The sequence below is a fragment of the Palaemon carinicauda genome, chromosome 37 (assembly GCF_036898095.1).
Source record: "Palaemon carinicauda isolate YSFRI2023 chromosome 37, ASM3689809v2, whole genome shotgun sequence".
Classification (NCBI taxonomy): Eukaryota; Metazoa; Arthropoda; class Malacostraca; order Decapoda; family Palaemonidae; genus Palaemon; species Palaemon carinicauda.
Window position 1 is genome coordinate 42,706,969 of NC_090761.1, and position 23,153 is coordinate 42,730,121.

A 23,153-nucleotide genomic window follows, 5' to 3' on the forward strand; every position below is an offset into this window, starting at 1 on the left:
ACTTAATATTATGAAAGCATTACTATATAACAAACTACTACCAGAACTGCTACCAGACTCTGAAAAGGAAAATGTTACCCCAAAAAAATTATCAAATGTAGTTACAAGGTTAAATACAGTAATGGCAAGGGACCTTAATCAAGCGGAAAAAACAAATAAATAAATAAAATACTAAACAAATAACTAACAAAAATATTAATTCATGATTTGGTACTTCACGAATATGCACACTAACCAAACTATATATCAAGTGCTTCACAACACAGTGAGAATTTCTAGTGATGATGTCCTTAGCTAACTACAGCACTGTATACCTGAACTAATATCATGCCACTTTCTCTCTTCATACTGTCCTTAATTAGAAAGTATAAAAAACATCATAAAAACTGGCATATCCTGAAAGATAGTCAAGTAAAATATCAACTTTATAGAGATATTTAAAGGTGAAGGGAGAGTATGTGTAGCTAAACCAGTAAAAATACTTGTTACATTTTGATAAAAAAGACTCCTAGTAAGATATATTTATCTTGAATAAATAAAACAAATTTTTATTGGACTCTACTCTTGACTCATGCCACATTATACCAATAGGATAGCATGCGCAAAAGACACATTCTGTGTCAGACCATATACAGTACAGTACAGTATATGTTGTATATCACCCAGTTCATAAGCGTTTTTCACAACAGCACTGTAGTTACTTAAATTATTTCATCTCAATTCACTAACCTTAAATCATTTCATCTTAATTTACTTATGATGTTCAATATGAAATCAAATGATTAAGGCAATGTGCTTAATTAACCATAGAAATTAGATGATAACTAATCATTACAGTTATCTATTGATAATGACTACAGCTTGAATTCATGAATTAGGAACAAAATAAAATTTTGATCTTGTGTATAAATTTTATGATACTGTAAATGAAAAAATCAGTTTTCAGGTAAATTTACTGACTACAATTTCTTAAAGTACTTCAAAATAGGGGACGACTGGATATTTCTTTTAGTAGTAGACTGTGAGCCAACAGCTCTTCGCATACCTAAGTTTTTTTGTCTTCTCTTATCATCTAAAATTTCTTTTTGCAACTCTTCTGGCAAAGCACTAAATACAGCATAGTCAATTGAGTCTAGTAATTCACGATCATTATCAACTTTCAAGTCTTTTGTTAGCTTGTTCAAAGACAGGGGAGAGGTCTCACTTTCAGGAGTCCCACAAGGATTGCTTTTGCTCAAGACATCTTTTTCATTTTCCTTTGAATTTTCATTCTTCTTTTCAGGTACAGAGTCCAATGGAAGTTGCTTCAATCCTGGTTTGAAGTAACTCCCAAATGATGAGTGACTATTAATTTTCTTGACATGTGGAATTGACTTAGACACTTCTGATTTGGTTGTCTTATTTTCAAAATACATATTATTCACCTTATAATTCATGCGAACCTCTTCTTGAATGTCCTCTGGTAATGAGTTAAAGACATCTGGGTCAATATCAATAGAAGAACTGTGACTGGATTCCACATTCTGTTCTCTGACTGACGATGAACTTACAGTGCTGCACTCCCCACCATGATAATGACCTAATCTGCTATTATCTAAACTCAACGTGATTGGATTATCGTTCAAATTCCCTTGCCCTTGTAAGTTACTTTTGGATGCTATATCAATACTAGCATCATTGAAAAGTGCAGAAAATTCACCATCACTATCACAGTTGTCATCCTCCATGTCTTTCCCCATATTTGCTGCCTGCAATTCCTTCCCTTCTAGTGAAGGATAAACATTATTCCTGGGGATTTTAACCTTGTTTTGTTCCTCAGCTTCAAGCTTGGATTTTTCTAAATGGTCATGGGGACGCTTCTTGAAAAACTGAGCAATAGATTTCTTTTCTGATGGTTGCTCTATCAACTTTGTAAATCCTAACCCAACGAGTGTGAGGCAAAAGGGCTTATTTATATCAACCATCTTATTGAAGGCACTAATAATTAAACTATACAATGAAGACTTTGTATTTTCACTTATATTAATGACACCTTTAGAAAAAAATGAACCAGAAAGTGCAATCTGCTTTGACTCTCTAGGCCCAAACTTAACTATACCATCTGATTTACGAACAACTACTTTTAAAGATGATGGTACTCTGCCATCATCAGCCAAAAGTTTCAAAAGCCGTTCCAACAGTGCTTCATATTTTGACTTTATAATTTCATATGAAGTAACCTTAGTTACAGTAAACGCATCCTCTATACCTAAACTTTGTGGACGGACACTACCCCGCACAAGTCCGTCATCAATTCCATAACTTAAGTTCTTTAGTTTTCTACATGTGTCCTCATCAAATCTGGTTCTCAAAATTTTCATATCTGTCCTTTGTAAGTCTTGAACAGAAGAAATATTCAGTTCTTCTAGATTTTTAGTAGTAACATTTCCAATGCCCGGTACACTTTTTACATGATCTAACGAACTCATCAACTCACAAACTTGCCAAGGAAATATAACAGTCTGCTGATTTGGTTTGCGATAACCTGATACCATTTTGGCAAGAACTTTGTTGTGAGCAATGCCAGCACAACAAGTGATGCCAGTCTTCTCGAAGATTTCCTTTCGCAAGTTACTTGCAATTTGGGTACCAACAATAAGTCTCTTGTAACACCCACACCCACATGGATCACTTTGAGGCACTTGATTTACTGCTTCATGTCCATAAAAATGTCCCACAATGACACCGCTACAGGAATCATATAATTCTCGAACTTTTTCGGTTATATCTAAAAAATTTTCATCCAAACCCATTCGTTCTACATGTGGAGTGAATGTCTGAGCAATAGATGATATTTCATTTGAAAACTGCCTATAAGGCGTTAAATCTGAACCATCAATAAGTATCAGTTCTGGTAGGACTTTCAATGCTTCTGTCACATACATCTGTTTTTTGACACCAAGTGCTCGAGCAGTGTAATTGCTGGTAACCATAAGATACTTTTGCTTGACTCCCATGGGTTTGTTACGAAGCTCCGGGTTACGCACCATTTCCACTTGGGCATAAAAGCAGTCTATGTCTATGTGTATAATTACTCTCTGATGCTGCTTTGGATGAAGCGTCCAATCAAGTTCTGTGGAGTCCATGTTTTTATCCATCTGAAAAACATCCCCACTAATTAAAAGGCTATAATAATTTAATATTACTTAAACTTAATATTGAGTAAAACATTCCGAGTCTTTCCACATTCACCTCAACATTTATAACTTTGCCAAAGGTGTTTCCAAGATTGTGATTATTATTTAATCAACCTAGACCTGTATCAACCATGAATCTTGCTCCTTCAGTAATATGGTATTTTCATTTTAAAATAAATTTTTAAACATACTTACCTGGTAGTTGCATATATATAGCTTAATCCCACGTTTCGTCGCGCGCATGGCAGAAATTCAAATTTCGCAGCATTCACCGCCAGGTGAGTAGGTGGTCATACGTGAGCAGCCTCTCTCAGTAGGTAACTGGAACCATTCCCAACATTCCTGAAATTCCATGCCCTTGTTTTCAGAGGGGAGGAGGGAGGGCCCTTTTATATATGTAACTACCAGGTAAGTATGTTTGAAAATTTATTCTAAAATAAAAATACCATTTTTAAATATGTAACTTCCCTGGTAGTTACATGTACAGTATATAGCTGATTGACACCATTGGTGGCGGGTTAGAAAACCTCATCCCGTCGGGAATTCGTATAATTATTAATAGTTACAAATTAGTAGTACCAATAATCTGGTTCTTACCGGATAAGGAAGCTGGCTTCATAATTATCCTGCCTCAATTGCCTGCATACCTTAGAGACTCAGCGATCCACCCAGGGGGCTGTAAAAGTCTCTGTGGAGCTGCCACAAGCTCCTCGACCTTAGCGTGACTAGACCACCACCCTTGCTAACCTGGCATAGCCATGGACAATGATTCTGACCACCTACTCAAAAAACTAAAAACACACACCATAAAAACTAACTTGATTTGCATCCCAGACTGTGGAAGGCTGCAACAACCTTCACAGACAACCTGTGATACCAAGTACAAGAAAAAGGCAAGGGTATATAATAAAAAAAGGTTATAGGGAAGAGGCAGTAGTTCCTTCTCCAACTACGACGCCGGAGATAACATACGGACCCAGGGAGTAACAATCTTCATATTGGGTCTGGACATCTTTAAGATAACAGCCTGCAAAGATTGATTTACTTCGCCAGAAAGTAGCCTCCAAAATTGACTTCATTGACTTATTGTGCTTGTAAGCCATAGAAGTCGCTAAAGCTCTAACCTCAAGTGGTTTTACCTTAAGGATTGGGAAACTTCCTTCCTCACAATTCTGGTGAACTTCCCTTATCAAATCCTTAATAAAAAATGCCAGGCCATTCTTTGATAAAGGCAAAGAGGGCTTTTTAACTGAGCACCAGAGGTTGTCTGCTTGTCCTCTCAGGTTTTTGGATGCTTGAAGATAAAATTTCAGAGCTCTCACTGGACACAGGCCTCTCTCCTCCTCCCGTCCAACTAAGTGAGATAGCCCTGGAATGGTAAAAGATCTGGGCCAAGGTCAAGAAGGATTCTCGTTCTTGGTGAGAAAGCCTAGCTGAAGGGAGCAAACTGCATTGTCTCCATTAACGCCCACCTTCTTGCTGATGGCTTGTAACTCTCCTACTCTTTTGGCTGTAGCCAACGCAACTAGGAATAGAGTCTTTTTGGTAAGATCCTTCCAAGAAGCCTTGTCAAGAGGTTCAAACCTACTTGAGGTTAAAAAGGCCAGGACTACATCCAGGTTCCAAGAGGGGGTTGGGTTGTCCTTTCTCTTCGCGGTCTCAAAAGATCTAATGAGATCCGAGAGATCCTTGTTACCTGACACGTCAATGTGTCTGTGACGAAAGACGGAGGCTAGCATGCTGCGGTAACCCTTGATGGTAGGTACAGCCAACTTTTCTTTTGTTTGCAAATGCAACAGAAACTCTGCTATTTGGGCTATAGAGGTACTGGTAGAGGAAAGTTTGTTAGTCCTGCACCATTCTTTAAACACATCCCACTTAGATTGGTAAACCCTAATAGTGGACGTCCTTCTAGCTCTCGCGATAGCTCGTGCAGCTTCCCTTGTAAAGACCTTCGCTCTTACCAGCTTTTCGATCGTCGAAAGGCAGTCAGATTGAGAGTGGGGAGATTCTGATGGTACCTCTCTACGTGTGGCTGTTTGAGTCGATCGCTCCGACTTGGTAACGTTCTGGGGGTATCTACCAGCCACTCCACTTCTGCAACCCAAGGTCTCATGGGCCAAAACGGAGCTATCAGGGTCATGCGGGCATTGTGCGACTCCCTGAAATTTTTCAGGACTCTGTCCAGGATCTTGAATGGTGGAAAAGCGTACACTTTTAGTCCTTCCCAGTCCAAGAGAAAAGCGTCCACTGCAGCTGCTTCCTGGTCTGGGACTGGAGAGCAATACACTGGTAACCTCTGTCATCTGTGTAGCGGAGAGGTCTATCGAAGGTTGACCCCACAGTATCCAAAGGCTGGTGCACACCTCGTGATGTAGGGTCCACTCTGTAGTTAGAACTTGTCTTCCTCTGCTGAGAAGGTCCGCCCTGATGTTCTTTTCCCCTTATATGAAGCGAGTTATCAGGGTTATGTCCCTCACTTTCGCCCACAGCCTCGTAAAGTGAGTCTGAACGAGTGCCTCCCTGCTTCTTGATGTAGGCCAACGCTGTGGTGTGTGTGCGTTGACCTGAGCTAATTTTCCTTCGACTTCCTCCTGAAAGTGCATTAGTGTTAGGTGAATGGCCACTAGCTCCTTGATGTTTATGTGCCATTCCCTCTGAGACTCTTCCCACAGACCCGATATCTCGGCCTTCCCCAGAGTTGCACCCCACCCCATGTCTGAGGCGTCTGAATACAACACTAGGTCGGGGTTCCTCTGATAAAGTTTGAGGCCTTCCAGGAATTTGTTGGCATCATCCCACCAACTCAAGTGATTCCTGATCCCCAGAGGAATCGGAATACACTTTTCTAGACCTTGACCTCTCGTCCAAAATTTTGCAAGATGGAATTGAAGAGGCCGTAAATGAAGTCTTCCCAGGGATACGACTGCTCGATCGTTGAGAGGGTACCCAGTAGACTCATCCATTCTCTTACCGACAAGGACTGAATGTCTAGGAAGTGTCGCTCCTTTTCTAGGCAATATAAAATGCGTTTCGGGGCTGGAAAAGCCTGAAAAACCACAGACTGAATCCTCATCCCCAGGTAAATGATATTTTGCGAGGGTGTCAGTTGAGATTTTGCCAGGTTCACCACCAGACCTAACTGTTGCGTCAAGGACATTGTAATTTGAAGACATTCCAGACACTTTTCTTGCGACCTGGCTCTGAGTAGCCAATCGTCCAGGTAAAATGATATCCATACTCCCTTCAGATGTAGCCAGCAAGCCACCTTGGCAACCACTCAGGTGAAAATATAGGGAGCCGTGCTCAGTCCAAAACAGAGTGCTTTGAACTGAAAAGTAGTTTCTTGGAACACAAATCTCAGAAATTTTCTGTAGTTCGGGTGTATCGGGATGTGGAAATACGCGTCCTGCAGATCTAACGACACCATCCAGTCTCCCTGTCTTGTGCCTGCTAGGACTGACGCAGAAGTCTCCATGGCAAATTTGACTTTGCTTACGAACTTGTTCAGAGGACTTACATCCAGAACAGGTCTCCATCCCCCCGAATTCTTCGGAACTAGAAAAAGTCTGTTGTAAAAACCCTCCAAAGAGGTGTCCTCTACTACTTCTATGGCTGCTTTTGACAGCATTAGGTTGACTTGCTCTTGAAGAGCTGCTGCCTTGTTCCCTGAGTAGGTTGCTGTTAACTCTAAGGGTTCTGATGACATAGGAGGCATTCTCAGGAAGGGGATCTTGTACCCTTCCTTCAGGACATCGATTGTCCAGTCGTCCACGCCCCTTTGGCTCCACTCTTGCCAAAAGTGGGATAACCTGGCTCCCACTAGTGTCTGGAGGTTGCAGGGCTCACTCCTTTGATTTGGGTTGTTGCCTTGAGAATTTGCGAGGTTGTCCTCCAGCAGCAATTCTCTGAGTTCCCCTCGAAAGGGCTCTCCCACGAAAGGGCTGGTGAGTGGGAGGAGCTTCCTTTTGCTTCCTTGCTAAAAAGCTAGCCGGGAGGACTTTCTTGGCAGTCCTGGTGATAAGGTCTTGCGTAGCCTGTTGCGCAAGAGCTGCCAAAAAGTCCTTCACTAAATCAGAAGGGAAGAGATGGTTACCTAAAGGAGCATATAAAAGCTCAGATTTCTGAGCAAGGGTCAAACCTGAAGACAGGAAAGAACACAGCATAGCCCTCTTTTTAAGAACTCCTGCCGTGAAAAGGGCAGAGAGTTCGACAGACCCATCCCTCACAGCCTTATCAAGACAGGCAATCAGATACATCTGTGCTTCGTTCTTTGGATCTGTGACCCCTGCGAGGGCTCCGAGAGTCCAGTCTATTAGGCTGAAGATGTCTATAGTCCTAAAAATGCCCTTCAGCAAGTGGTCCATCTCAGATGTGGTCCACATAACCTTAGACTTGTTCATGGCTGACCTGCGTGAGGCGTCAACAAGTCTGGAGAAGTCTCCCTGGGAGGAGGCAGGAACTCCCAAACCGAGAACCTCCCCAGTCTCATACCACACACTAGATCTGGAGGCCAGTCTAGTAGGGGGAAAGGAAAAGGAGGTCTTTCCTAGATCCTTTCTCTTGGAAGTCCAATTATTGAGAGTTGAGAAAGCTCTCTTTACTGATCTGGCAAGAACCATTTTCTTGAAAGAGGATGGTTTCCAGGGTCTGCTCTTCAAAAACTGCGAGGGCCGGCTTTGAGGCACAGCCTGAGTAAAGTCCTCTGGATACAATTTAGCTAGAACAGCCAGCAATTTTTTAAGATCAGCTGCATGCAGCATTTCCTGGGTTTCCTCCTCTGAAACTTCGTCTAAGGGGATATCGATCTCCGGAGTAGAATGAGTAGGAGACAAACCCGCCTTATCCTGTCGATTCTCGTTTTCCAGTAAAATCTCATCATGCTGTGATGGAACATCGTGTATGATTCCAGCCAGTTGCGAGGAAGCGTCACACTTGCGTGCGTCCTGCCAAACTCCCGCATGTCTTGAGGGAGAGTCATGCCTACATGCTTCCAGCATATTTCCGTCATGCTGCGAGGAAGCATCCACACTCCGTCCAGCGAGCTGCGAGGGAAATTCCTGCTCGCATGCGTCCAGCATGCCGCGAAGGAGCGCTAACTGCGCGTCCAGCATGCCACGAGGGAGAGACAACTGAGCGACTACCATGCTGCGGGGAAAAGTCCTGATTGCGCGTCCAGTTTGCTGCATGCGTCCAGCATGCCGCGAGGGAGCGTCCAGAACCTTGTCGCTTCCCGTAATGCATCCCGATCGCTGTGAGGGAGCGTCGCTGAGCGCTGGAATAACTCACTGGCCGATCCCGCCTTGGTTAGAGATAGCTCCTTTTCCTGGTCTGTTGATATCCTTTGGTTCTCTCTAACGAGGCTCCTCTGTTTGTGACTTGTAGGTATCAAACAGGGATGTAATAGACCTCTTTAGCTCTGACAGATCTGACACTTGCGGCGCGTTCTGCGCACGTCCAGACTGCCATGAGGGGGCGTCGCGATTCCTATTGCTACCTGAACTGCATACCGATCGCTGCAAGGGAGCGTCAACAGTTGTTGTCTGGCCAACAGGAGGAGAAAGTCCTTGAGAAATCTCCCAATCTGGGGGAGGGGGAGAAGCGTGCACAGAAGTAAAGCAAGCACCCTCTTCCTCCGACGAACTATGTGCCTTACGCGACTGCTTAGGCGCTGACACGTCGTCTTCCTCCGAAAGAAAAACTTCCGACGAGCTCCAGTTACTACAGGATGGTTGCTGTAACTTAGCAGGAGACTTACGTCTCTTGAGAGGCCTTGAAAGAAGCGGTTGATGCCAACCATGTCTAGGTTTTGCGTCATCCGACGAGGACGAACACTTCCTCATCTCGCCTTTCCTGCGGCGAGGGGGAGCATCCTAGGATGCGTCAACAGGATCGCTCGAGGGGACATCCGTTCGCTGATCAAGGTCTGACATCTCCTTTTGCCTTTCGACATTCCTTCTCCCAGGGGTTGGGGAGAGTGGAAGAGGTCCCGGGCTAGGAGTATGATAGACACGAACGGACGAACCCTCCACTTCACTATCACTATTCACAAACTTGCGTTGCAAGCCACGCACTGCCCCCCCCCCCCCCCCCACATAACTTCTTTTTCCGAAGTAAGGGATTGAACTTGTGCACCTAAGGCTGAAATTGCAGCCAACACATCCTTCAAAGAAGGCTCACTTACCTCCGACACCATAGAGGGGTTTGGAACTACTGCCTTAGGATGAGGAATAGGAATATTAGTATGAAGCAAGAAGGAACATGCCCATCAGAAGATCTATTGGAAAGAACACTGGTCGATCTAGCTCTCTTAAGCCTATCCTTCTCTAATCGCTTAACATAGCGATCAAACTCCTTCCACTCTATCAGATAAAGACCGACATTCAAAGCATCTGTCACTAAAAGTACATTAATGCCCTCTGCAACTTTTACATATTGAGTGAGGATCAACAGAGGCCTTATGCATTCGAGTCTTGCATCCTCTAACACACCTTCTTATTACAGTCAGCCATTTTGTAAAAAGAAAAAAGTCCAGGTCAAAAAACCAACAAAGTCTATCTAAACTGAGTGAAAAGTCAAAGGGAATATAAAAAAAAAAATGTTATTTTCCTTAGTAAAATAAATTTTTGAATATACTTACCCGATGATCATGTAGCTGTCAACTCTGTTGCCCGACAGAAATCTAAGGTCGGGATACGCCAGCAATCGCTATACAGGTGGGGGTGTACACAACAGCGCCATCTGTCGAGCAGGTACTCAGGTACTTCTTGTCAACAAGAACTCAATTTTCTCCTCGGTCCACTGGTTCTCTATGGGGAGGAAGGGAGGGTCCTTAAATTCATGATCATCGGGTAAGTATATTCAAAAATTTATTTTACTAAGGAAAATAACATTTTTCAATATTAATCTTACCCGATGATCATGTAGCTGATTCACACCCAGGGGGGTGGGTGGAGACCAGCATACATGTTAACATAAGAAGCTAAGTATCCCGTATTTCATTTTAGCAGTTATTCAAAATAACAAACATAAAATAAATAAGTACCTGGTAAGGAAGTAGACTTGAACCATTACTCTGCCTTTTTAAGTACGTCTTCCTTACTGAGCCTAGCGATCCTCTTAGGATGCTGAGCGACTCCTAGGTGCTGAAGTATGAAGGGCTGCAACCCATACTAAAGGACCTCATCACAACCTCTAATCTAGGCGCTTCTCAAGAAAGAATTTGACCACCCGCCAAATCAACCAGGATGCGGAAGGCTTCTTAGCCTTCCGTACAACCCAAAAAACAACAATAAAAAGCATTTCAAGAGAAAGATTAAAAAAGGTTATGGGATTATGGGAATGTAGTGGTTGAGCCCTCACCTACTACTGCACTCGCTGCTACGAATGGTCCCAGGGTGTAGCAGTTCTCGTAAAGAGACTGGACATCTTTGAGGTAAAATGATGCGAACACTGACTTGCTTCTCCAATAGGTTGCATCCATAACACTCTGCAGAGAACGGTTCTGTTTGAAGGCCACTGAAGTAGCGACAGCCCTAACTTCATGTGTCCTTACCTTCAGCAAAGCAAGGTCTTCTTCCTTCAGATGAGAGTGGGCCTCTCTAATCAAAAGCCTGATGTAATAAGAAACTGCGTTCTTAGACATCGGTAAAGCAGGTTTCTTGATAGAACACCATAAAGCTTCTGATTGTCCTCGTAATGGCTTTGTGCGTCTTAAATAGTACTTAAGAGCTCTTACTGGGCAAAGTACTCTCTCTAGTTCCTTCCCCACCAAGTTGGACAGGCTTGGGATCTCGAACGACTTGGGCCAAGGACGAGAAGGAAGCTCGTTTTTAGCTAAAAAACCAAGCTGCAAGGAACATGTAGCCGTTTCAGATGTAAAACCTATGTTCCTGCTGAAGGCGTGAATCTCACTGACTCTTTTAGCTGTTGCTAAGCAAACGAGGAAAAGAGTCTTTAATGTGAGATCCTTAAAAGAGGCTGATTGAAGCGGTTCGAATCTTGCTGACATCAGGAACCTTAAAACCACGTCTAGGTTCCAGCCTGGTGTTGTCAACCGACGCTCCTTTGAGGTCTCAAAAGACTTAAGGAGGTCCTGTAGATCTTTGTTGGAGGAAAGATCTAAGCCTCTGTGGCGGAAGACCGCTGCCAACATGCTTCTGTAACCTTTGATCGTAGGAGCTGATAGGGATCTTACATTCCTTAGATGTAAAAGGAAGTCAGCTATCTGCGTTACAGAGGTACTGGTTGAGGAAACTGCATTCGCCTTGCACCAGCTTCGGAAGACTTCCCATTTTGACTGATAGACCCTGAGAGTGGATGTCCTCCTTGCTCTGGCAATCGCTCTGGCTGCCTCCTTCGAAAAGCCTCTAGCTCTTGAGAGTCTTTCGATAGTCTGAAGGCAGTCAGACGAAGAGCGTGGAGGCTTGGGTGTACCTTCTTTACGTGCGGCTGACGCAGAAGGTCCACTCTTAGAGGAAGAGTCCTGGGAACGTCCACTAGCCATTGCAGTACCTCGGTGAACCATTCTCTCGCGGGCCAGAGGGGAGCAACCAACGTCAACCGTGTCCCTTCGTGAGAGGCGAACTTCTGAAGTACCCTGTTGACGATCTTGAACGGAGGGAACGCATACAGGTCTAGATGGGACCAATTCAGAAGAAAGGCATCCACGTGAACTGCTGCTGGGTCTGGAATCGGAGAACAATACATCGGGAGCCTCTTGGTCATCGAGGTAGCGAATAGATCTATGGTGGGCTGACCCCACAGGGCCCATAGTCTGCTGCAAACATTCTTGTGAAGGGTCCACTCTGTGGGGATGACCTGACCCTTCCGGCTGAGGCGATCTGCCATGACATTCATATCGCCCTGAATGAACCTCGTTACCAGCGAAATCTTTCGATCTTTTGACCAAATGAGGAGGTCCCTTGCGATCTCGAACAACTTCCTCGAATGAGTCCCTCCTTGCTTGGAGATGTACGCCAAGGCTGTGGTGTTGTCGGAGTTTACCTCCACCACCTTGCTTAGATGGAGGGACTTGAAGTTTATCAAGGCCAGATGAACTGCCAAAAGCTCCTTGCAGTTGATGTGAAGTGTTCTTTGCTCCTGATTCCACGTGCCCGAGCATTCCTGTCCGTCCAGTGTCGCACCCCAGCCCGTGTCCGATGCATCCGAGAAGAGACGGTGGTCGGGGGTCTGAACAGCTAATGGTAGACCTTCCTTGAGAAGAATGCTGTTCTTCCACCACGTCAGTGTAGACCTCATCTCTTCGGAAATAGGCACTGAGACCGCTTCTAGCGTCATGTCCTTTTTCCAGTGAGCAGCTAGATGATACTGAAGGGGGCGGAGGTGGAGTCTCCCTAACTCGATGAACTGGGCCAGCGATGAAAGTGTCCCTGTTAGGCTCATCCACTGCCTGACTGAACATCGGTTCCTTCTCAGCATGCTCTGGATGCATTCTAGGGCTTGACTGATCCTTGGGGCCGACGGAAAAGCCCGAAAAGCTCGACTCTGAATCTCCATACCTAGGTAGACAATGGTTTGGGATGGGACGAGTTGGGACTTTTCTATATTGACCAGGAGACCCAATTCCTTGGTCAGATCCATAGTCCATCTGAGATTCTCCAGACAGTGACGACTTGACGGAGCTCTTAAAAGCCAGTCGTCCAAATAGAGGGAGGCTCTGATGTCTGCCAAGTGAAGGAATTTGGCAATATTCCTCATCAGTTTGGTAAACACAAGAGGTGCCGTGCTTAGGCCAAAGCACAGGGCTTGGAATTGGTACACGACCTTTCCAAAGACGAACCTTAGGAAAGGTTGGGAGTCTGGATGGACGGGGACATGAAAGTACGCGTCTTTCAGGTCTAACGAGACCATCCAGTCTTCCTTCCTGACCGCTGCTAGGACCGACTTCGTCGTCTCCATTGTGAACGTCTGCTTGGTGACAAAAGCATTGAGAGCACTGACGTCCAGCACCGGTCTCCAACCTCCTGTCTTCTTGGCTACCAGGAAGAGACGGTTGTAGAAGCCCGGGGATTGATGGTCCCGGACTATGACTACCGCTCCCTTTTGTAGCAAGAGCGACACCTCTTGTTGTAACGCTAGCCTCTTGTCCTTCTCCTTGTAGTTGGGAGAGAGGTTGATGGGAGACGTTGCTAGAGGGGGACTGCGGCAGAACGGAATCCTGTAGCCCTCCCTTAGCAACTTCACAGACTGAGCGTCTGCACCTCTGCTCTCCCAAGCTTGCCAGAAGTTCTTGAGCCTGGCTCCCACTGCTGTCTGGAGAGGTAGGCAGTCAGATTCTGCCTTTTGAGGACTTGGAACCCTTCTTCGATTTGCCACGGTGACTGTCGGCACGGGTACCTCCTCTGCTGGAGGTTCTGCCACGAAAGGGCGGGATGAACCTAGACGCTGGTGTGTCCATCCTAGGTCTAGGCACGGAAGGTAAAGCTTTAGCCTTACGTGCGGAGGACGCCACCAGGTCATGGGTATCCTTCTGGATCAACGAGGCAGCCATCCCCTTGATCAGTTCCTCCGGAAAGAGGCACTTGGAGAGCGGAGCAAACAACAACTCCGACTTCTGGCAAGGAGTGATCCCAGCCGACAAGAAGGAGCAAAGAAGTTCTCTCTTCTTAAGCACTCCCGACACGTACGAAGCCGCAAGCTCACCAGACCCATCCCGAATGGCTTTGTCCATGCTAGATATGATAAGCATGGCAGAGTCCTTATCCGAAGGGGAAGTCTTTCTGCTTAACGCTCCCAAACACCAATCGAGGAAGTTGAAGATCTCAAAAGCACGAAAGACTCCCTTCAACAGATGATCCATGTCAGAAAAGGACCAGCAAATCTTAGATCGTCTCATAGCCAGCCTGCGGGGAGAGTCAACCAGACTTGAGAAGTCGCCCAGGGCAGAGGCAGGAACTCCCAAGCCGGGTTCCTCTCCCGTGGCATACCAGACGCTAGATTTGGAAGCAAGCTTGGTAGGCGGAAAGATGAAAGCAGTCTTTCCCAGTTGCTTCTTGGACTGCAACCACTCTCCCATAACCCTCAAAGCTCTCTTGGATGAGCGTGCGAGAACAAGTTTGGTGAAGGCAGGAGCTGCTGACTGCATGCCCAGAGCAAACTCGGAGGGAGGAGAGCGAGGGGTTGCAGACACAAACTGTTCCGGATACAAGTCCCTGAACAAGGCAAGGACTTTCCGAAAGTCTAAGGAGGGAGGCGTAGACTTGGGCTCTTCTAAGTCGGAGTGCGGATCGTCCAAATGCGCAGCCTCGTCATCGGATACTCCATCATCCGAAAGCTGAGTAGGAAGTGGCAAAGGTGGAGCAGAAAGCTGAACGGCTGAATCCGGCAGCACGGGTGCATGCGTAGCTGCTGCGGATCCAACATCATGCCGCTGCTGGTCAGTCTGCGAGCTGGCAACAACAAAAGCAGAGTGCTGGTGCGTGGGAGGGACTGCCGTGGGTTGCGGAGCATGCCGCATGGGTTGCGGAGCATGCCGCATGGGTTGCGGAGCATGCCGCATGGGTTGCGGAGCATGCCGCATGGGTTGCGGAGCATGCCGCATGGGTTGCGGAGCATGCCGCATGGGTTGCGGAGCATGCCGCATGGGTTGCGGAGCATGCCGCATGGGTTGCGGAGCATGCCGCATGGGTTGCGGAGCATGCCGCATTGTGTCAAAACACGGCAGCTCGACAGCACCTTCCCACTGCTGATGCGGTAGCTCACGCATGTCAACGGAGGGCGCAGCATGGACATGCGGCTGGCAGGGAGGACTGCGTAGCGGTGGTGGAGCTCTCACAGGTAGAGTGTGGGAGTAGGCAGCCGCAGTATCTGCTGAGCGCACAACCGTGGCAGGTTGTAGGTTAACTGGTGCATTGTCAACCTTCTCAGCATGATACTCCTGCATAAAGGAAGCAAGCTGAGACTGCATAGCCTGCAGCATGGACCACTTAGGATCTACCGTGGTTGGTGCGGCAACAGACGGAGTAGTTGCCTGCTGCGGAACCACTCTACCTCTCTTGGGAGGTGTGCAGTCATCGGAAGACTGCGGCGAGTCCGAACTGACCCAGTGGCTACACCTGGGCCGTTGGACTCGCTCGGAAGGGACCTTACGCTTGAGAGGTCGTGAGACCTTGGTCCAACGTTTCTTCCTCGAAACTTCTTCCACAGACGAGGAATGATAGGGCTCATTCGTCTGTTTGTGGATGGGACGATCTCTGACAGATGCATCCGCAACCACTGAGGGTACATCCGTACGCTGATCAAGGCCTGCCGAACCCTTTGGTCCTTCGACATTGCTTCTCCCCTGGGCTTGGGAGCTTGCAAGAGGTCCCGGACTGGGAGGACGACTGGCACGAACAGATGTACCCTCATGCGCAACACTGACACTGACACTTTTCACTTCACTTGCACTCACAACACTTCCCACTGCACTTTGCGCTTTCAGCTCTTTGACATCTGCCAAAAGCTGATTCCGGTCATTAGCTAATGACTCCACTCTGTCACCAAGAGCCTGAATGGCACGCATCATGTCCGCCATGGAGGGCTGAGCACTAGTAGCAGGGTCGGGAGTCACCACTACAGGGGAAGGAATAGGTTGAGGGGCATGGGGAGAGGAAAAATCAAAAGAGCGAGAAGAACTCCTCCTGATCCTATCCTTCTCTAGCATACGTGCATTTTTAAGGAATTCGTTAAAATCGAATTCCGAAAGCCCAGCGCATTCCTCACATCGATCTTCCAATTGACAGGATTTACCCCTACAATTGGAACAAACGGTGTGAGGATCTATGGAGGCCTTCGGAAGACGCCTAGAACAAGCCCTAACGCTACACTGCCTGTACTTAGGGACTTGAGACTGGTCAGACATCTTGAATTGTAGAAATAGTCAAGGGGGAATTCCAAAATCTAGCAAAGTTCGTTAACAATTAATCCAAATTAAATAAAAAAGCTTGCTAAGCTAATGATAAAGGATCCTGAATAGCGAAGGCTAAAATCTAGAGCGAATACATCACCAAAATCGTGAAAAACAACTCCAGAATCAACAGCGTATCCAAGTAGGTCTTGCCGGTGGCACGACAGAGGAAAAATTGAGTTCTTGTTGACAAGAAGTACCTGAGTACCTGCTCGACAGATGGCGCTGTTGTGTACACCCCCACCTGTATAGCGATCGCTGGCGTATCCCGACCTTAGATTTCTGTCGGGCAACAGAGTTGACAGCTACATGATCATCGGGTAAGATTAATATTGAAAAAAAGAAAGCACCGAGAGCCATCAACAATAATCAAACAAAAGGTACTTCACCAAATTGTATATAAAGTAAAATCAACAAAACGAATTTCCGACGTGTTGACTCGATCAACGGCAGGGAATTTCTGAGGAATGTTGGGAATGGTTCCATTACCTACTGAGAGAGGGTGCTCACGTATAACCACCTACTCACCTGGCAGTGATTGCCGCGAAATTTTAATTTCTGCCGTGCGCGCGACGAAACGCGGGATTAAGCTATATATATGTAACTACCAGGGAAGTTACATATTTAAAACTGTGTTTTGAAGGCTCTACAACTCGCATTACTTCAAGAAGTTGGTCTACCATCGTTTTCAAACACTATCATTTACATCAGTACTTGATCATTTTCTTCTATTACAGAAATTGAAAGTTATAGGTTAGAAATATATATATATATATATATATATATATATATATATATATATATATATATATATATATGAAATCTCTACGGGGGCATAGAAGCAGCATATACCCATCAACAAGAGAAATGGATCTGTTATAATAACAGAACATGAAGCAAGGCAAAGTTGGATGGAAAACTTTAGTGAGGTCATAAATAGGAGATAAGAAAAGGGAATAATTTGATTGATACACCTGAGGCTGAGGAAGACCTTGATGTGCCCATGGATGAATTCAGTGTGTTTGAAGTCGAAACTATCATTAAAAACTCAGGAGATGGAAAGCCCCTGGATATAATGGATTAACTACTGAGATGCTATTGGCCAAAAATGAAGTAACTCCCAGAATACTTACTATATTATTTTATATAATGTGGTGTGAAGAGGCAAAACCTGATGAATCGGAGCTATAGGAGTGTTCATGAAAAAAAAGAAAAGGAAAAAAAAAAAAAAAAAAAAGACCTGACTGATTACAATAATTACAGACATATCACACTTCCATCAGTTGTTATGAAAATATATTGTATGCTCATTCTAAAGAGACTAGAGAGAAATAACAAATTTGGAAATAATTTGTATTTTTCCTAACATACAAACCTGGAGCTATTTATAGGATATACTTTCGGCGCAGCTGAAAGACGAGCCATGATAATTTTAGTGAGGGATAACTACCCTATCCGCTAGTTAGCGGGTGGGGGGTGGGGTAGACTGGCTACCCCGCTCACTCACACCTCTCGGCTGAGTAACCACTTTGCTTTATGGCAGGACTTCTAGGGGGACAGGGTGGCGGGCCAATTTGTATAAATAGCTCCAGGTTTGTAAGTCAGGAAAAATATAAATTATTTCCAAATTTGTTATTTGTTCCGACACAGATACAAACCTTCGCTATTTATAGGGTGACTTACTCTTAGGAGGGAGGAAGTCCTCACCAACTGGCCTTGGTCATGACCCGGGGTCCTCTCTATTTCGATCTGTGATCGATAGTAGAAGGGACCCTACCCTCGCTAAAATCAAGTGCCGATATGAGGTAATGCACTGATAGCGTCCTGCAGAAGCTTGTGTGTGAGTGGAACTAACAGTGTGGCTTGTCATTAACATAGGAACGAGTACAGAACCTATTGTTCTTGAAGATTTACCCAATACCCTCCCTCTAAAAGGCATTGGGGACGTAACAAAGTATTCTTCTATACTTAAGAGGCACAAGGGAAATGGGTCTTACCTGCAGCGAGGTGAGGTCAGCTATGCTGAGGCTTGCGGAGCTGTTACTCATTCACCCCAGACTAATCCGGGTAGCCTCAGCCCTCAACCCTCTGCTACTTGTCCATCAAGGAGCCTGAGGTGTATAGACCATTTGTTGTGCGACCACCACAGGACCAATGGAAAAGGTCTCCATCTTTTTGTGGATTACGTCTTTGCAGGTAGTGGGCTGTGAAGGTCAATTGACGCTTCCACATGCCCACTTACAGTATCTGGACCACAGAGTAGCTACTTGAACGCCAGGGAAGTAGCAACGCCAGTGACGTTACGAGCTCTGGGTCTTAGGATGGAGGAGAGTGTAGATTAAGAGTAACCTCAATTGCCTTCCAATCCCAGAGGGGAAGGAAATCCTTGAGGTCCTCCTCTTGACCTTCCCCGTGCTGGTTAACAGTGCCAACACACGAGGGGCGAGCTGGTATCGTTCTTTTAAGGTAACCCCACAGACTCCTCACTGGGTAAAACCCGTTGATGGGTTTCCGGTTACCGAACGAAGACTCTTTATTCGAAATGGGCTGCACCTAGGGTACAGCACACTTGGATTTGAGTCTTGGCAATCCCCTCAGGAACCCCGCTGAGGATTACTTCTCCCCATCTCCTAGGGTAGGAGACATTAGAGGTTGGATCATACAACACACTAACTCTCTTGGTCAAAAGCCCAAGTGAGTAGAAAGGGCGTCTTCCGTGTAAGGAAGCGATCTGCTGCTGGGTCCAAGGTTCATAGAGAGGGGCCTTCAGAGACTGAAGAACCCGAACCGCGTTCCCAGGAGGAGGTTGAGATCCGACAGGGGACAAGTTATCTCACACTTGCATAAGTAAAGGCATCGATGGGAGAGAATCTCCTTCCACGACATCAGTCACAAAGGACCGAACACTTCGCCTGGAAGACCGACGCTGAAAAGTGTCTGAGGTGCCTAGACATCTTTTCCGTAACCTGTTGCGAAAGGCCTCTCTGAGAGGGGTGGTGTAGGATCGTCCCAGGCGAGAAGTCGAAGCAAAGCTACGGCTTAGTTAAGTGTTAGCATGTGGCTGCTTAGAAGATCGTGCCGTGGAGGAAGATCCCTCGGAACTCCGTCAGGAGCTGTAGAAGGTCCGGGAACCATTCTGGGGGTTGCCATAGCAAAGCTATTGGAGCTCCGTCACGGGCTGCAGAACGTCTGGGAACCATTCTGCGGGATGCCATAGCAAAGCTATTGGAGTCATTGATAAGATCTTGCTTATCCTGACTTGGCTGAGGACTTTTTCACCAGACCGAATGGGGGGGGGGAGAAAAAACAAGGCACACCTCTAGGCCGCCCCACCGATCTTGGAAGACATCATGTTTCAGGGCCTGGGGAACGGTCGAGTGGGAGCCTGAAGATCAGGGCCGCTGCGAGCATAACCACAGTTGGGGACCCCACAAAGTTAAGACTTTGTTGGATACAAGATGATTCCAAGACACTAACACTAAGAGCTGACATCTGGGTGGTTTTGCAAGCACATTCCTATACCAGGAATGATGCGAGCAGATGGGGGCAACTAGTTGTCCTCTGTCCATCTGAGGCTTCGTACTGCTAGATGGTTCTCTAAGAGAGGTGAATGCTGGTACCTTTCTGAATCGGGCCAACAGGCAAGGATGGAATGGTATGGCATATGCCCCCCACCCCTCTCTCTTTTGATGCATTAAAGAGAGCATCAGGTCCAGAGGGAAGACGAGAAGACAAGCCTCTTTGCAGAAGCTCTCGTCTGCCACCCATCATCTGCGGATTGTCCAGCGGTGAGGGGGGGGAGTGCATAGCAATAAACACACCTCGAGCTGATGTCGAGACGTGTAACTAATTGCACATTCTTGCAACGAAGGGGAACAGCTTGTTATCCCTCCAACTGCCACTAATCCAGTGTGGTTGGCCGAATAAGACCGATACCAAACGGTAAACCAGTTAATCAGTACAGCTTATGTTATAATAGCGAATCTCCATAGAGATCGCTTTCCGGACAGGAGACTGTACGGTAATCACCGAACGCATCCAACCAAATCTAAGAGGGGATTGAGACGTATCTTCAATCTATTGTTGGGTGGGTAAAGAGCATAAATCTACTTCGGAGTAGTAACACCGAACTGTGCGCACGACAAGCATACATGCGTAGTTCGATTTAAAATTCGTGTCCGGAACTCACGTTCGTAACGGAGGTTTCTCCTTCTTAGGACAAAAAAACGATCGTACTTCTCCGTCTCCGATCGGTAAACAAGCATTTAAATTAAATGCTTCCTGCTCGGGAACAGATATGCTTATGAGAAGTTTCCAGCCAAAGCCATTGTAGGAGACTAAGAATTCCGATCGGGGGAAGGGAAAAAATGCCTATAAGGAGGCAGAACGTAAATGCCGTATGTCTGGTTACAGGAAAGTAGCCAAATAATGTACTGAATAACCTGGTTTCAGTAAGGGATATAAACTTAATAGAACGGAGTTCTAATTGGAAGATGTATATAGCCCTTATTGGCAGAAAGATCGCTTGCACGCATATAAGTACTTGTCCATTTGCGCTAGCGCATGCGTATTCTCTGCCTCCAGGAAACGTTTGCAAGGAATCCGGTTGCGGGTATAATGTATATGCGACGAATCGCAACATTATTGCCGAAAGAGTTTTGATCGTTGACTAATATTTTCTTGAATGAGAGCGAACATGTTCTCAAACAAAATATACAGTTATAGAGGCCATCATTTCCCCTTTGGTTTACCCCTCCTCTTTATGTGAGGGGCTAGCCACTGTTCATTACACAGAAATGGATGTCTGTTTACCTGTGGGCGGGGTTTGAAATGTTCGTAACGTAATGAAGAGATGCCCACGCTGTTGCTATCGTTCTTTAACGTCAGCTAACAATGTTCCTTCGGGACTAATTGTTCGAAACAATAACCCTGTAAGGACAGAATAAAAAGTCTCGGAAGCCTATCGTGTAAAAAGGCAAGCCGTTATACCCAGGGTACAATGATGGGGGAGGCTGCCTCCATCAAACGGTAGAACCGAGTTTAAGACAATAACCTCGCGGTTTTGTCTTGGCTAGAGTGCGAGCTCCGGGAAGGCTTACGGCCTTCATGAAGTTTTAACACCCATTGAAGTTTTATAAAAACTTCTCAGGAACGAGTCTCCTGAAAATGGGTGAAGTCTCATATGTGGGGGTTTGCTTCAAGAAGGCCAGATATAATTGCCATCGACCGCTTACCCAAAGAGGTTGCCATCGAACACTTTCTCGCTAGTGAGAAAACTACCGTCTAAATAAGGCAAAGCCTGCCAGGGGAAATGAATTGGAATGTAAAGAATTTTTCATTCCCCGCTCATTTCCGTCTGCTAACTAAACCACTCGAAGTGGGAAGATGATGGTAGTTCGTTCGAAAACGAAAGGATCGGTGCTGGCGAAACCAGACTAGCTGATATAGTAATTAGCTGGGAATGTAGAGTGACGTATCAAGTCACACCTTTGGAAGACCCATCCTGTAGAGGAGGGGGGGTCGACCATGGAGTTTTCAGAAAATTCTGGATCGCGGAAACAGATAGATTCGGATGAGAACCTAGGGGTTCAGAATCTATTTGTGAATTCCTTTCTCACGACCTTAAGGGATGTTGTGCCGAGAACCCGCAGGAACTCTGTCGCTGATTCCTGATGGAATTTTCAGGAATCGTGTTACGTGACCAGGACACAAAGGAACTGTGTCATAGTTACCTGTAAAGATTCGTAAACCCTTAGGCAGCAGGAAATCCCTCTGTCATCAGAGTAAAACTCTTCATGACGATGGGCGCGCACGAACAATTCACGGGACGAGAGTTCGAAAACTCTGTCATGAGAGTAAAACTAGTGCACTCATGAACACTTCGCGCAACAAGTCCGAAAAACTCTGAAATAAGAGTTGTTCGCGCACTTCATCTGATTGCGTGCGCCTCGTTGTTCGTGCGCGCCATTATGGTCGTGCGCCCCAATCCGATCGCGCACGCCCGCCAACATAGTCGCGCACGCCACATCGGTCACGAGCGGCAATTTGGTCCCGCGCCCCAACTTGGTCATGCGCGCCACATCGCTCGTGAGCGCCAAATTGGATGTGGACGCCAATTTGGTCGTGCATGCCAATTCAGTTGTGCGCGCCAATTTGGTCGTGCACACTAATCCGGTCGCGCGCGCCAATCCGGTCATGCACGGCGCGCCCGATCGTCCGTGCGGGCAAAAGGTTGGTCGTGCGAGACAATTTGCGCGCAAGAGCTCTCAGTGTGGCGAGAGTACTCACTACTACGTTCACCCAAAGGTTCACGATAGCCTGTGTTGTGTGAGCGCGAACAGTCAACACAACAAGAGCCCACAAACTCTGTCATATAAGTATGGCTATGGTCACGAGAACCCAAAGGTTCAGCGTGAACTGCATTGTGACACCCCGAAGGGTCAGCGCAAACGAGAAACTCAAGTTTCCCTGTCACTAAACACCGAAGTGTTGGAGTGACTAAAGTTACAAGAGCCCTAGGGTTTAACGTAACTAATGTTACGAGACCCAGAAGGGTCAACGTAACGGGAAACCGAAGTTTCCCTGTCACAAAACACCGAAGTGTCAGTGACTAAAGTTACGTGAGTTCAAGGGTTCAACGTAATTAATTTTACGAGACCCCGAAGGGTCAAGGTAACGAGAAACCGCAGTTTCCCTGTCACAACACACCGGAGTGTTAGAGTGACTAAAGTTACAAGAGCCCAAGGGTTCAGCGTAACTAATGTTACGAGACCCCGAAAAGTCAGTGCAACGAGAAACCAAAGTTTCCCTGTCACAAAACACCGAAGTGTAAGAGTGACTAAAGTTACGAGAGCCCAAGGGTTCTGCATAACTAATGTTACGAGACCTCAAAGGATCAGCGTAACAAGGAACCGAGGTTCTTCTGTCACGAGACCCCGAAAGGTCAGCGTGATTGATGGCCCAAGTTCCCGAAGGCTCAACGTTACCATCGTTACGAGAGCCAGAAGGTTCAGCGTAACTGAAACCCGAAGGTTTCGAGCGGAGTCCCGAAGGACTTCTACTGTCAT

General features: G+C 46.2%; 1 protein-coding gene across 3 annotated transcripts in view; it reads right to left on the reverse strand.

Moving 5' to 3' along the window:
• LOC137629600 (DNA polymerase iota-like) overlaps positions 1–23,153 on the reverse strand; it is an 88,967-nt gene that overhangs the window by 34,072 nt on the left and 31,742 nt on the right. The window contains exons 2-3 of one of the 3 annotated variants that reach the window (XM_068361073.1): positions 17,220–17,271; positions 898–3,137 (exon numbers count right to left, since the gene is read on the reverse strand). The exons of 1 other annotated variant lie outside the window; for it this stretch is intronic. In XM_068361073.1, the coding sequence (XP_068217174.1) occupies positions 960–3,137 (2,178 nt within the window). In that variant the 5' untranslated portion in view covers positions 17,220–17,271 and the 3' untranslated portion in view covers positions 898–959. Of the gene's footprint in view, positions 1–897; positions 3,138–17,219; positions 17,272–23,153 lie in introns of those variants that run through there. One more of the 3 variants, XM_068361072.1, reaches the window with a different exon arrangement.